Below are 15526 nucleotides of genomic sequence, written 5' to 3'. Positions count from 1 at the left end.
TCCATCCCTTTTTAGTTTTGATATTTCTATTTTTATCAGTAAATTTTGATTTACAAAAAAAATACAAATAATATTTCTAATTATTCAATCAAAATATATTAAATATGTGCAAAAATCAATGCGTCATATAAAAAACAAAAATGTTCAGTTGGAATTAAAGAATTTTATCTATCCAGGGTAGTTCAATCTTTTTACACACTTTCTCTTTTTTGTAAGTATATATTTTTACTTTCTATAAATAATTTCTTCTATAATTTTATTCTGATTACAAACATAGTTTACTAAGTTTTGTGACCTTACTTTTACATGTTCACTTTTTATTTAACAATAATAATTATTATTTGAATTAACTATAATTTTTTTTAATTCAAAAATAGTATTTCCATATTTTTTCAAGTAATTGTATTACATTAAATTACATGTTAACAATTATTTTATCAAAAATAAGACAATTTTGATTAATAAATCGATGCAATTTGATTAGTTTTGGTGGACACAGGGTTATAAGATTTGTTTTAATGATTAGTGGGTTATTTAATGCTTGTAAGATTACAAGACTGTTATTTAATGTTTGAAGGGTTAGAGATGAGGGATACATAGTAATTGCTGATTCCCGATGAAGCAAATTTTCACTGCATTTAGCACCATCCAAAAAAAATTGCATATCTGGTTACTTTTGGTTATACCGTTTTTCTACAAATATTTTCAGAAAACAGTGATATCATAAAATTAGTATGTTTGGTAATTTTTCTAATTTATTCCGCTTGTTTACTATGTAAATATTTTTAAATAAACTCAAAACTGAAAATCAAAAATATAAATAAAACCGTTTACTACACCTACACAAACACGCCCTTACCTTTTTCCCCAAACCCTAAAACCCTATTTCTCAAAACAGAGGCCAAAAAGAAGCAGCAAAATGGCAAAATCAATGAGATCAAAGAGAATCAAGAGATTAAGAGCTATTAGAAGAGAGATTGTTGCTCCTCTTAACGAAGGCAAAGAGGCTGCCAAGCTCGCAGCCCAAGAAGCCGCTCTCGCCGCCCCTAAGCTCCCTGTTCGGGTATCTAAGTCAGCCGCCGCTGCTGAAGCTGCAGCCATGGAGCTTATTGCAAGCACTTCTGCTGCAAATAATGATATGGGTATGTTTCTTTTTGTGTTTCTTGATGGCCCTTTTGATTCTTTTGTGGAAAAGCTGTGTCTTAACTTGTGTTTATGATGGTGATTGTGTTTGTATGTGTGTGCTTGATTGTTGATGTTTAGTGTGTAGGAAGATAAATGTTGATGTGGATGTGTTTCTTTTTGTGTTTCTTGATGGCCCTTTTGAGTGGTTTGTGGAAAAGTTGTGTCTTAACTGGTGTTTATGATGGTGATTGTGTTTGTATGTGTGTGCTTGATTGTTGATGTTTAGTGTGAAGGAAAATAAATGTTGATGTGGGTGTGTTTATTTTTGTGTTTCTTGATGGCTCTTTTGAGTGGTTTCTGCAATAGTGAAGCTTGTTGTGCTGTTGAATATGTTGAGATGTGTATGTATGTATATGCTTAATTGTTGGGGTTTAAGAGGTTTAGTATATGTATGAAGACAAATGTTGATGTGGGTATGTTTCTTTCTGTGTTTATTGATGGCCCATTTGAGTGTTTTGTGCAATAGTGAAATTGTTGCGCTGTTGACTATATGGAGATGTGTATGCATGTATATGCTTAATTGTTCGGTTTTAGATGGTTAGTATGTAGGAAGGTAAGTACTTGTGTGGGTGTGTTTCATTTTGTGTTTCTTGATGGCACATTTGAGTGTTTTGTACAGTAGTCAAATGTGTTGTTTTGCTTGACTATGTTGAGGTGTGAATGTATGTATATGCTTGATTGTTGTGGTTTTAGATATTTGGAGTGTATGATGACAAATGTTGATTTGGGTGTGTTTCATTTTGTGTTTTTTGATGGCCTATATAAGTGGTTTGTGCAGTAGTTACGCGTGTTCTGCTGTTTACTATGTTGAGATGTATATGTGTATGCTTGATTGTTGGGGTTTTAGATGGTTAGTATGTGGTATGTTTGAAGACGAGTTGGCGTACATAGCATTGTTGATTTTAATGTGCTGTTGATGTGTGAATTTGCTAGGGAGTTGGTCTATGTTTGTTTGCCATGATTTTAGTCCCTTCCATTCCATAGTTCAATGATTATAATATAAGCCCATTTTATTTTACTTTATTCGTCAGACAATCAGATGATTACTTATTTGTTAGATTATCGGTTGCGTAAACTTTGTGAAACTCATATTTAATATGCCAAGAATTACAATTAAATGGACATTAACTTAAAAAATCATTGAAATTAGTTGGACAAATTATAAATTAAATGTTATGGAATATTTGAGTAGGCATGCTAATAAAATCTTAAGGAACAAATGTGGCTGCGGAATATTAGTTAAATGTATTGAATTCAGTTAGATATACAGTTAGGAAAGGGAAAAAATGTTTAATATTAGGGGAGAACTATTTCTCTTACTTTTATCATTGATAGCTTATCATTAGTATATCCTCATTTTTAGTTGCGCGAGATAAAGTGTCCTCATGTTTAGCGTTTGAGTAATGTATATTTCTTGTGCATTTTGTTGAACAGATGTGGAGATGGCTGATGGTGGTCAAACCTCAAAATCCTTGAAACCAGTTGGCGGGGTAGGGAAAAAGATGAAAAAGAAAGTAAGGATCGGTAAAAGGTCAGGGGGCAAGGGAAAAATCAGGAAGAAGCGCAATATTTAAACACTTTGGATTGATGAATCTATTGATATTTCACTATTGGAAGCCATCGTGCATGTTTTTGCACTATGTTTTTGTAGTGATACCTGAACTTAAAAGAAACAGTTAATGTTATTGTTGGATGAATTTATGACAAAGTCTATCTTAAATCAATATAATGAGTATTTCTTACATGTTTGTGCATAGTGTGTTTTATTGGCTTCATCGGATTATGTTATCACTTATCAAGAAATCATTTAGTTTAGCATTTGCCCAAATTTTATCACATGAAAATATACATGAAAAAGTGCTTAAATCTATTTCAGAGGTCAGGGACTAAATATTTTTGGGACCTCGACAAATCCTAGTGGTGTTCGGGCGAATGCAAATATCTTGCTTTTTAGTGTATGCCCATGTAATTGCAAAAGGGCAAATGCACGGATACAGGCTAATGTACATAAACTAACAGAGGAAATAGTTCGTCAAGAATTTTGCTAATTCATTGAGAAAAAATGTGGTTTGTTACCCTCTTGGCATGGATACTGAGTAATATGAACTGTCTTATATAATGACTGATTTTCTAAGTTGAAGACTTGAATAGAGAAACTCTTTTATGTACTCAGATGATACTGAACATACTGATCCTTGTGTTTTTGACCTCTCCTTCCCTGTAGTTGAGCAAACACAAATTAACCAATGACAATATCAGCATGGCAAAGCAATCCAAATAAAGGACATAGATTAGGTGTACAAATTGGCACATATATATGTTTAAAGCTGTTTAACACAGATTAAACTAGGACTGCTACTCTAGGATTGCAGTGGAAGTAGCCAAAGCAAGTCAACTTAACCATTCCTAAGATGAATTATCTGAAAAAGAAAGATCAATTCCAAATGAGTTAGTTATACATAACCAAATATTGATTTAAGAATTCTTTGATATCATCAACCAGCAAATCAACGTAAAGCAAATTTACCAGTTCCCAAACTCTCAAAAAGATGACTGAAGCTAAATAAAAGTTTCAGGCATCAAAATTCAGTAAATTAGTTTATGACAAATCTTATCTTTTCCTACCGCCACGTTCCCTTAAAGAAAGGTAAAGTGTTTCCCCTCCCGCGACATTGTAATAGGCAAGTGAATGATTATCCTTAAGAAAGCCAGCCTTTGCACTCAGTTTCTGTTTGTTAGAAGGAAGCTGAATTTCTCCCGCGATTCTCTCTTTCAATGTGCTAATAGTTTCGGATAATGACTGCACTGTAATCTTCAGAACCTGCCCTCTAAGGTTTGCTCCGTCAACAGTTGGCACAGACACGTTAATATGGGCTGGTCCCTGATGTTGAGCAAGGAATCGATCTTCAGGGATAAGCAAAGAGTCATCAAGCCTTTGCTTCTTTGGCTCAGGTTCTTTTGGAAGAGGAGGAAGATCTTCTTCAGGTGGAGGTGGTGGTGGAACCATATGCATATGCATGTTAGAAAATTAGGATTTTAGAGCTTAATTTAATTATGTTCTTGATGTTAATCCTAAAATCTAATGATTGGAAATTGTTCAATGATATTTGAACTTAAATTTTCATGTATGGTTGTAAGAATTTTCTTAATGAAATCCATATGAAATGAGAGTTGAAAGTAGCTTGGAAAAGTTTGGAAAATTTGAGAATGTTTGTCCCACATTGAAATAAATAAAGGGCGTTGTGTGCTTTATATGGTATTACCCACATGAGTAGTATACAACTACTAAGGTGTGTGATGGTCCATTGTGTTGTTATGTGATGTGAAAAACTGTTACAAATAATTTAAATTCAAAATCTGATCAGTTTTGATTTTTTCATTAATGAATTCAAAATCTGATCAGTTTTGATTTTTTCATTAATGAAACAGTTTAATTCAGACATTAAGTGTGTGGACAGTTTCATTTTTCCTCTCCTATAAATAGAGGCTAAACTGAATGAATAAAAAACTACACACTACATTCTCTTCTCTTCTCTTCAACCTCTCTGCATTTCTCTCCCACAAGTCCTGAAGTGCTAATATTTTCCGGCAACTGAGGTGCTGGTCGAAGTGGAGCTTCTGTTGCTGCTGTTAACATAAACTCCGAGCTGTTTTATCCTGGTGGAGATATTGTGCGCATCCCAAACGCAGCAGGTAGGGGCAATATTCTCTTCAAGAGCAGCCAGGACTTCGAGCAAGGCCTGATGACTCAGCTGTGATCATTTTCTTGGCATTTTGTATCTGTGAACCTTTATTTCAGTCACTGTTAAAAGCTATGGTTTCGGGTACATCTTTCTTTCTCTCTTCGTTATTTCAGTTACTGATTTTGTTTACCTGCATGTTTCGTTTTGTTAACTGTGGTCTTGGCCTAAACTTGCTAAATTCTTTATACACTTGCTTGTATGTTGCTATATTTGTTAGTAAGATTTACAACATTCTTGAAGAGAATATTGGTTATATAGAATTTAGCATAATGGTTAACGAAAGTGAGGTTATCGTTGGTGGTGGTAGCAGTTCGGGTGCAACTGCTGGGGCCATTGATTGGATCACCTATAGTTTCCCACAGGCTGTTGAACTAACCGGTTTACCGGAGAAATTCAACGGTGGCATTGGCTTTTCTCGCTGACAGAAAAGGATGAAGTTGTGGTTGACTATAAAGGGTCTGTGGCCGGTTGTGGAATATGAGAAACCAGAAGTGGATCAAGAGAAGGCTGACACAGTTAAGGCTTTTGCGAAGTGGGCTGAGAAGGATGGAGTGGCTAGGGCGGCCATTCTGGCGGCACTAACAAACATTTTGTTTGATGTCTATTCTTCTGATGCCTACTCTGCAAAACTCTTATGGGAGAAGCTGGACCAGACACATAATACTGACTCACAAGGTCTAGAAAAGTATTCTGTGGCAAGGTTCCTCGAGTTCAAGCTGGTGGACAATAAGTCCATGACTGAGCAGGTGCATGAATTCGAGATGATAGTGCATGCTTTGAAGGAGTCTGGAATGAATCTCCCGGAGAAGTTTAAGGTGATGAGTGTGATTGAAAAACTCCCGAAATCTTGGGAAGAGTTCTCTCTCTCCCTGAAAAGACAGAAATGAGAGATCACCTGGACCAACCTTATGCTGGACATCTCGGTGCAAGAACAACACAAGTCCAAACAAGGACATGTGATGCCAACTGAACACGGTACCTCAAAGGTAAACATAGCAACTGTAGGACAAAAGAGGAAGGCTTTTGCTAAGAAAGCTAATAGTAATAAACCTAAGAGTGACAAGGACAAGGCCAAGAAACCCAAGGCAAACAAACCATGCTGGTCTTGTGGGCAGGTTGGGCACTGAAGTAAGGACTGCCCTACGAACAAAGCGAAGAAAACCGAGGTAGCGCAAGCAAATGTTGTGCTTGGAACCGCAAGTGGGCCTGTAGTGAACATGGTTGTTGGTGAGGCTACGGCTTCTGAAACCGACGTTGACCGGTACGTATCCTACAACCCTGTGATATTTTCTACCTATCTGTCAAGTGAATGGTTGATAGATACTGGAGCTAATGTACATATTTATGCTGATATTAGTTTATTTGTATCTTATCAACAGAGTCATAGCCTGACTGTGAAGATGGGGAATGCTAGTGTTGCTCAAGTACATGGAGTTGGAAACGTGGATCTGAAGTTCCCTTCAGGACGTATTCTATCTCTGACGAGAGTGCATCATGTTCCCAACATGCGTAGAAATATAACAAGTGGAAGCTGTTTAGTTTCTAGTGGTTTTGAAATTTCGTTCAAGTGTAATAAAGTAGTTCTTATTCACACTGGTACATTCTTTGGCAAGGGTTACTTGTCAAATGGTTTATTTGTTATTAATGCGGATCCCGTTTTGGGAAATTTGAATAATAATGTTATTCCTACTGTTAACTGTATTGAATCCTCAAATATATGGCATGCTAGACTAGGTCATTTAAACTTTGGTGCTCTTAAGAACATGATGAACTTAGAGTTGATTCCAAAATATACCATAGAAAAGAATTCTAAATGTCAAGTATGTGTGTCTGCTAAACAAATAAGGAAACCTTTTCATAACGTTGTTAGGGATTCAGACTTGTTAGATTTAGTACACACTGATATTTATGAATTTGGTGGTGTGTTGACCAAGGACCAGTTTAGATACTTCATTACTTTTATAGATGATAGTAGTAGATACTGTTATGTTTATTTACTTAGACATAAGGATGAAGCACTTAGTAAATTCATTATATATAAAACTGAAGTAGAAAAATAAACTAGTAAGCTACTTAAAAGATTGAGATCTGATAGAGGTGGTGAGTATACGAGTAATGCTTTTAATGAATTTTGTGCAAACAATGGTATAGTTCATGAAGTTACTCCACCATACACACCTGAGTCTAATGGGGTTGCTGAGCGAAAGAACAGAACATTTAAAGATATGATTAATAGTATGCTTATTAACTCTGGGTTGCCTAAATACATGTGGGGGGAGGCTCTAAATACGGCTTTCCATATTTTGAATAGAGTCCCTCTGAAACACATGGATAAAACACCCTTGGAGTTATGGAAAGGCAGGATGACTAGTCTTAAGTATCTTCGTGTGTGGGGGTGTCTTGCTAAGGTGCTTGTTCCTGAACACAATAGAAAGAAACTAGGTCCAAAGACTGTTGACTGTATCTTTCTGGGCTATCTTGAAACCACTACAGCTATGAGATTTTTAGTGTTAAAATCTGACATAGATGATATAGTGGCAAACACGATAGTTGAATTTCGAGATGCGACATTCTTTGAGGATGTCTACCCTATGAAGACTGGAATACCTGAAACGACTTCTGAGGAAGATCCTACTCACACATCAAGTTATATTCCTGATCATGTGGAAAAGATGACAAATGTAGGGGCGGAACCTAGTAGTAGCTCTATTCCTAAGGAACTAGAGGAACCAAGAAGAAGTAAGCGTGCAAAGGTAGTCAAGGATTTTGGAGGTGATTTCATCACTTACAATATCGAGGACGAACCTTTAACTTTCCGGCAAGCTATGGATTCTTCTGAGTCAAGGCACTGGAAGGGCGCTGTCAAGAGTGAAATTGACTCTATTGTTTCTAATGGAACATGGGAGTTGGTTGATCTCCCTCCTGGGTGTTCTACTATTGGGTGTAAATGGGTCTTTAAAAGGAAGTTGAACCCTGACGGCTCAATAGATAAGTACAAAGCTAGACTGGTAGCTAAGGGTTTTAAGCAAAAGGAAGGAATTGATTATTTTGATACATACTCTCCGGTTGCAAGAATGGTAACAATCCGAATGCTTATAGCATTGGCTTAAGTCCATGGTCTTATCATCCATCAGATGGATGTAAAGACGGCTTTTCTTCATGGTGAACTTGAGGAAGAGATTTATATGGATCAGCCTGATGGATTTGTTGCATCAGGCAATGAAAGGAAAGTATGTAAGTTGATCAAGTCCATCTATGGCTTGAAACAAGCTCCCAGAGATTGACATAAAAAGTTTGATGAAACTATATTGCCTTTCAGTTATAAGATTAATGAAAGTGATAAGTGTGTCTACACTAAAGTTAAAGGTAATGAGTGTGTTATTTTGTGCCTATATGTGGATGACATTTTACTGTTTGGAACCAATATTGAGATTATTAACGAGACTAAAGAGTTCTTGAAAAGGCATTTTGAAATGAAGGATATGGGTGAGGCAAGTGTGATTCTTGGAATCAAACTGATTCATTCCACTGAAGGAATAACCTTGACTCAATCTCATTATATAGAGAAATCTATACTTGAGAAATATGGTTATTCACAGTGTAGAATCGCTAGTACACCCTATGATTCAAAAGTTGCCCTTGTCAAGAATACTTCAGGAGTGCCTGTGTCTCAGTTAAGGTATTCTCAGATTATTGGGAGCTTGCAGTATCTTGCTAACTGTACTAGACCAGATATTTCATATTCTGTGTCTAAATTGGCTAGATATACAAGCTGTCCAAACAGAACTTATTGGGATGCTCTTGATAGAGTACTTAGATATCTAAAAGGCACAATGTACCTTAGTTTACACTACAGGAGATTTCCTGGTGTGCTTGAAGGGTACAGTGATGCAAGTTGGATAGCTAAGAATTCTGGTTCCAATGGAGTGACTGGATACGTGTTCACCTTGGCTGGTGGAGCAATATCCTGGAAGTCAAGCAGACAGACTATTGTTACTCGGTCTACTTTTGAGGCTGAGTTGTGTGCACTTGATGCCACAGGGACGGAGGCTGAATGGTTACACGGACTTATGTCTGCAATACCTGTAGTAAGCAGACCGCTTCCTGCTATTGCTATTCACTGTGATAGTCGAACAACTATCGACAAGATTAGCAGTAAAAAGCATAATGCTAAAACTAAGAGACACATCCAAGTTAGACTCAAGTCTATAAGGGGTTTAGTGACTGATAGGATCATAGCTATAGAGTTCATAGGAACTCAGAATAATATAGCTGATCCTCTTACTAAAGGACTGGAACCTGCAGTGGTCCTTAAGTCAAGGTTGGGGATGAGACTGTCAACCCATCATAATTCATCAACAGTGGGAACCCAATACACATGAGAGGAGATCCCTCGAAGTGTATTCAATGGGTAATAACAAGCTGTAAGGATGAGTTGGTAGTACCTTTGCTACATAGATGATATTATAGTATCTGAGTCTATCCCCTGTAAACCTAGAAGGTACTGACACTGCCAGAAAAGCAAGAGTGTTAAAACTCTGAATGGGATCAAGTCATTTGACGAGATAGAGGCAGTATATCTCTGGAGATGCCCAGCTAAGCGAATGTAATTGTGTGGTCGCAATTAGAGGATAGGGTTAATCCTTGAAGCATTCGACGAACAGGATCGAGACATGACCATTAATGTCTCAAAGCCGTAGATTGGCACCATAACCTTTGACTTGTCGTCGTCTATGGAATATGGTTATACTAAACGGATTAAGATTCAAGGTGAAACATTCCATCTGAGTCCGATAGCCATTGAAGTAGAGGAATTAGGAGGGTTCAAACCCGGAAGGGTACCGACTCTGAAAAACAAGTCATGATGGGAAATTGATCGCATTTCTGTATGGATTTGTGGGGTATTGTTAGAAAATTAGGATTTTAGAGCTTAATTTAATTATGTTCTTGATGTTAATCCTAAAATCTAATGATTGGAAATTGTTCAATGATATTTGAACTTAAATTTTCATGTATGGTTGTAAGAATTTTCTTAATGAAATCCATATGAAATGAGAGTTGAAAGTAGCTTGAAAAAGCTTGGAAAATTTGAGAATGTTTGTCCCACATTGAAATAAATAAAGGGGGTTGTGTGTTTTATATGGTATTACCCACATGAGTAGTATACAACTACTAAGGTGTGTGATGGTCCATTGTGTTGTTATGTGCTTCACGCGCGCACACACACGCGCGCCCCGCCCCGCCCCTCCCCGCCACGCACCGGGTCGAAGGGCGATTTGGGCGAATGTCTCGGCGTCTCGCGTACGCGAGGCGACCTGGGCGATGATTTTATTTATTTGAGAATTATTTTAATTCGAATTTATTTATCGGTGACTGGATTATTGGGCTGGGTACTGAAATAGGCTAAGTCACTTTGTTAGTGGGCTTAGTCTAAATATATTGAACCTGCAAATAATATGATCTGTAACAAGTTTTGATATCAGAATCAGAACTTAAGAACTGATGAATAAAATCAGAACTTAACAAGTTCTGATATCAGAATCAGAACTTAAGTACTGATGAATCAAATCAGAACTTAACTTAAGTTCTGATAATAATGTGGGTGTTAATGTGAAAAGCTGTTACAAATAATTTAAATTCAAAATCTGATCAGTTTTGATTTTTTCATTAATGAATTCAAAATCTGATCAGTTTTGATTTTTTCATTAATGAAGCAGTTTAATTCAGACATTAAGTGTGTGGATAGTTTCATTTTTCCTCTCCTATAAATAGAGGCTAAACTGAATGAATAAAAAACTACACACTACATTCTCTTCTCTTCTCTTCAACCTCTCTGCATTTCTCTCCCACAAGTCCTGAAGTGCTGATATTTTCCGGCGACTGAGGTGCTGGTCGAAGTGGAGCTTCTGTTGCTGCTGTTAACATAAACTCCGAGCTGTTTTATCCTGGTGGAGATATTGTGCGCATGCCAAACGCAGCAGGTAGGGGCAATATTCTCTTCAAGAGCAGCCAGGACTTCGAGCAAGGCCTGGTGACTCAGCTGTGATCATTTTCTTGGCATTTTGTATCTGTGAACCTTTATTTCAGTCACTGTTAAAAGCTATGGTTTCGGGTACATCTTTCTTTCTCTCTTCGTTATTTCAGTTACTGATTTTGTTTACCTGCATGTTTTGTTTTGTTAACTGTGGTCTTGGCTCGATAGCTTCTTCCTTTAAAGTTGACATCTTGCTCCGCCTTGTAACTTCCTGGAGAGTCATTGGAGGTGGTAATTTATCATCTTCATTGTCAACAAAGTCTATATCCACAACATCAGAGAAATCATGCCAATCAATCATAGCCATCTGCAACCTCTCCTGCTCCATCTCATCCTCAACTTTCTGTTTTGTTACCTCTTGAGAATTCTCCCACTCTAATCTACAAAGGCAACGCTCAAGTACAGTCGTCATGCTATCAACACCGTTCTTTAGTTTATTACTCAAACCCTTGGGAGGAATCAACACTTTAGAATATGCAGCTACTAGCTTTGTAAAAAACATGAACATACTATTTGTAGGCCTCATAAATTGGAACTGCAGGTTATCCCCTTCCCTACTCTTAAGTTCAGACAAAAACGATTCCCCATTCCGAGCCACAAACTGTGCTGTGAGCTTAATTATATCCATCTCCTCATATGTAATCCCTGCAGGAATTCCAATAGTGTACTCCTCTGCCTCCGGAGGCACAAGGGGTTCACGGATGCTCCTAAATTGTCCAGAAGGATCAGGCTTAACCTCTGCATTATTGTTATGATCAGCCGTAGCATTGCAAGTATTAAAATCTTGAGTAGGTTGCACAGAAGCCTGATCACGATACTCGAACAGACGCTGCTGATAATATGCATGGTACGGGTCCGAAGCTTTCAAGAAACTAACCTTCGAGTTTTGAGCATACTTGTTCATGATATGAGTTAATTGCACTTTACAACCCCACCTTTCGTTTAAAATCAAAACAGTATACCTACTTTGCAGAATACAGTTTGCAACCCTTAACTTTCAGTATCAACTACAACATGCATCCCTTGCGGTTGTAAAATTGAAATTGAGATGTTAATATTAATAACTAAAATTTTAAATTAATTAAAATATTTATTTTAATGCATCTTTTACATGAAAAAAATTATAGCTATTTTTTATTAGTAATACTCTAAATTAATCATAATGCAAAATACTTAAAATATATTTATTAAGCAAAATATATGTTTATATATATAATCATAAAGTTTCTAAATATATCTATATTTTAAAATTTTAAAAATTATATTGAGTAATAAAATAATTGACATTAATATTATTTTTATAATTTGAAATTCTAAATTTTAGTCTAATTTAAAATAAAATAAAATTATTATTTAAATATTTTGCTGAATTTCAATTTTACCCTCCACAATATAAATATTTTTAACAAAATAATTAAAGGAATGCATATTATATTTAATGTCTAAAGTTAGGGGTTACAAACTGTATTTTTGAAAATAAGTATATAATTTTGTTATTCAATGAAAGGTAGGGGTTACAAACTGCAATTAACTCTCATGATATTAATCTGAAAGTCCTGTCCATTCTTTGCGACATAAGAAGCTGTTGTATCAACAATTTTTCGAATATCTTGAGGAGGATGAATAACACCAATGGTTTTTGTGTGTGTGGCAACTGATGCAGGAGGAGCCATTACAGTAAAATTTATGAATCAATAATTCAACAAAGGTTCGCAAGGACAAAGCAGGAGAAAAGCAGGAGAATTGTAAGTCGTGACCAACAAATAAGTGAAAACACAAAGCTTGGGAACCCTATATTTATAATCTTGATCACATTTGGAATCCTATGGTAAATAAGATTACTATTATCATAATCACAATCGGAGAATCTTGAACTTTGATTATCATAAATTCCAATTTAGAACTTGAATTAGAATTAAAAACAAAATTCTTCATATGTATTAATTCATTCGGCTGTATTAGAGAAGTTAATCATATAAAATATATTAGATTTATAGGTGCATACCCTTGTTAATATTAACACCAACATACCCTTTGTTCATATTTAACTCAAGTCTATTTTTATATTCAATAACTCAAATCTATTTTTATTTTCAATGAGAATAATTTGGTCCTAATATTAATAAATGGGTATGCACCTATTAATCAGCGTGTGCATGTATCAGCTCTCTATAAAATATTATGTACTTGTATAATACATGATATTTTGGTTTTTCTAAATTGCATAATATTTTTTTAAAAAAAATTCTGCATAATGTAGTCAATTTTAACTCGTATAAAAATTATGCAAAAAATATTTGATTAATTTAGCAAAACTACCTAACTCCAACTATAAAATAGGCTAATGATACAAAACTAGATGAATGGTACAAAATTGGGCCCAATGCATGTACATGGCTTGCATTACATCTAAGAATGTAAGTATACAGATAATGATCAATCAGTATAAAGAATAACCCTAGAAGATAACTAAACTCTGAATTCAGATGAACAGGTCAGTCCAACACTTGTCGATGGCAGCTCGAATCCTTCTTGTTTTACAAACTTCTTTTACAACCTTTTCCCACGTAGAAGCTTTTGGAGGAAGAAACTTTTGAAGCATCACTTTAATAATTTTGGATGCTCCCGTTGTTCTCTGTCGCTTGCAAAGTCGTACTACAAGCTCATCCAGAAACTCCCTCCCATCTTGTGGTGGATTTACATTCTCTTGCAGGCATTTAAGAAAAATATTGCATGTAACCAAATCAGGATCGCAGCCTCGATCCAACATTGTGTTTAAAAGATCAATAGCGTGGGAAATGCTACTCTGCTTGCATAATGCGCTGAAAATTATGTTATAAGTGACAACATCTGGTTGAGAATTTGGCTCCTTGCATATCATCTCGTTAAAAAGTTTTAAACCCTGTTCTACTAACCCAGAATTACAGAAGCCATGAATCATTGAACTATAAGTGACAACATCCGGTGAATATCCTTTGCTTAACATCTGCTTCCAAATTAATGTAGCCTCTTTGAGCTTTCCGTCCCCACAGAGTCCATGAATGAGAACGCTGTAACAAACCTCATTCTGCATACAACATTCTTCCTCCATCTCTTTCCACATGAGTAGTGCTTTCTGGCCATTGCCTGTCTGAAAATATCCCCTCATTAAAGAGCTATAAGTAAAAGCATTGGGGATGCAACCCTTTGCCTTCATCTCAGAGAATATTTCTTTAGCTTCGTCCACTTTACCATCTCTACACAACCCGTCTATAAGAGTACTATAAAGAACTGTATTAGGCTTGCATCCCTTCTCAGTCATCTCCTTCCACATTCTTAATGCCTCTTCAGATTTTCCCTCCTTAAATAATCCACTGATAAGTGACGAATAGACATACTGGTTTGCCCTGTGTCCTCTTTCCTCCATGGATACCAACAGATGGGCACCATCAACAGCTCGCCGTTGCTTAACAAGGCCATTAATGATGGTTCCAAATGTGATATCATTAGGAACACATTTATTTGAAACCATTCTATTTAAAAGACTAATCGCCTTATCCAATTTTCCAGCAAGACAAAGACCATGTAAAAGGGTGTTATACGTTACTTCATTAGGAACGCACCCTTTAAGGAACATATTTTCGACAAGTTTAGCTGCTCGAGACAAATCACCTTTCTTGCACAGCCCATTAATTAACACATTAAAAGTTGCAGAATTCGGAAAACACCCTTCAATCTGCATCTCATCCAACAAAGAAACTGCCTCATCAAGTCTATTTTCCTTACACAACCCATCCATCAGAGTACAATACGTAAAAACATCAGGCACACACTTCCTCACCGGCATTTCTCTAAACGCCTCTACCGCTCTATCAACCAAACCTACCTTACACATTGCCTTAATAATCAAATTAAAACTCAACACATTAGGCACTATATTCATACTCTTCCTCCCAATCACATCCGAATAAAACTCCAGCGCGCGATAAAACAAACCCTCCTGAATCACAACATTAAGCACCGAGTTAAACGATCGAACACTTGGTCTGCAATTATAATCCCCCACCATTCTCTCAAACAACTCAACTGCTTTTTCAGGTAAATGTGATTTCCCATAAGCCTTAAACACCAAGATAAAAACTTTCTCTAAAAAGACTCTTTTTTCGCGCTTCATTCGATCAAAAACCATCCCAATTGCCCTAAAATCCCCAATACTAGCATGGTTTGCAACAAGATTATAAAATGTGGAATCACCCACTTTAAAAGATCCCATTTTGGGGCTAAATTTGAACATTTCATCAGCAATTGGAGGTGGGTTTGTCTCAATTCTATCATTTTTAAGATGGGGTTTTTCTGGGGTTTTAGCTAATTGAATATTTTGATCAGAGGAATATAAAAGAGCTTGAAAAGTGAAAAGCTTACATGGGATTAGATAAATCTTGATTTTGAGCTTCTTTGTAGTGGAGATGGTGAGGACCATGCCTTGATTAACACAGTTTGCTTAGACACACCTCCATGAACTAATTTGTTTAGCTTTCTTGATGGATGATAACATTTGAAAATCCTTAGACCCCTATATAAAATA

General features: G+C 36.2%; 4 protein-coding genes across 4 annotated transcripts; 1 reads left to right on the top strand and 3 right to left on the bottom strand.

Moving 5' to 3' along the window:
* Positions 1–839: 839 nt before the first annotated feature.
* Positions 840–2929, top strand: LOC141682556 (uncharacterized). Its single transcript, XM_074487248.1, has 2 exons — positions 840–1142; positions 2620–2929. The coding sequence occupies exons 1-2, from the start codon at positions 920–922 to the stop codon at positions 2757–2759; spliced, it is 363 nt and encodes a 120-aa protein (XP_074343349.1). The 5' UTR covers positions 840–919; the 3' UTR covers positions 2760–2929.
* An 867-nt stretch (positions 2930–3796) lies between these two features.
* LOC141686425 (putative splicing factor 3A subunit 1) lies at positions 3797–4192 on the bottom strand. The gene has a single exon (XM_074491462.1). It carries the CDS (start codon positions 4190–4192, stop codon positions 3797–3799), a length of 396 nt encoding a protein of 131 aa, XP_074347563.1.
* A 6876-nt stretch (positions 4193–11068) lies between these two features.
* Positions 11069–12635, bottom strand: LOC141686424 (putative splicing factor 3A subunit 1). The gene is made up of 2 exons (XM_074491461.1): positions 12495–12635; positions 11069–11857 (listed from the first exon to the last, which is right to left on the bottom strand). Exons 1-2 carry the CDS (start codon positions 12633–12635, stop codon positions 11069–11071), a joined length of 930 nt encoding a protein of 309 aa, XP_074347562.1.
* Positions 12636–13265: 630 nt separating this feature from the next.
* LOC141683046 (pentatricopeptide repeat-containing protein At4g20090) lies at positions 13266–15488 on the bottom strand. Its single transcript, XM_074487732.1, has one exon. It carries the CDS (start codon positions 15419–15421, stop codon positions 13445–13447), a length of 1977 nt encoding a protein of 658 aa, XP_074343833.1. The 5' UTR covers positions 15422–15488; the 3' UTR covers positions 13266–13444.
* Positions 15489–15526: the final 38 nt, after the last annotated feature.

The sequence above is a fragment of the Apium graveolens genome, chromosome 9 (genome assembly GCF_009905375.1).
Source record: "Apium graveolens cultivar Ventura chromosome 9, ASM990537v1, whole genome shotgun sequence".
In the NCBI taxonomy this organism is placed as follows: domain Eukaryota; kingdom Viridiplantae; phylum Streptophyta; class Magnoliopsida; order Apiales; family Apiaceae; genus Apium; species Apium graveolens.
Note: the sequence above shows the minus strand (reverse complement) of the source record. Positions and strands in the feature narration are given on the sequence as shown.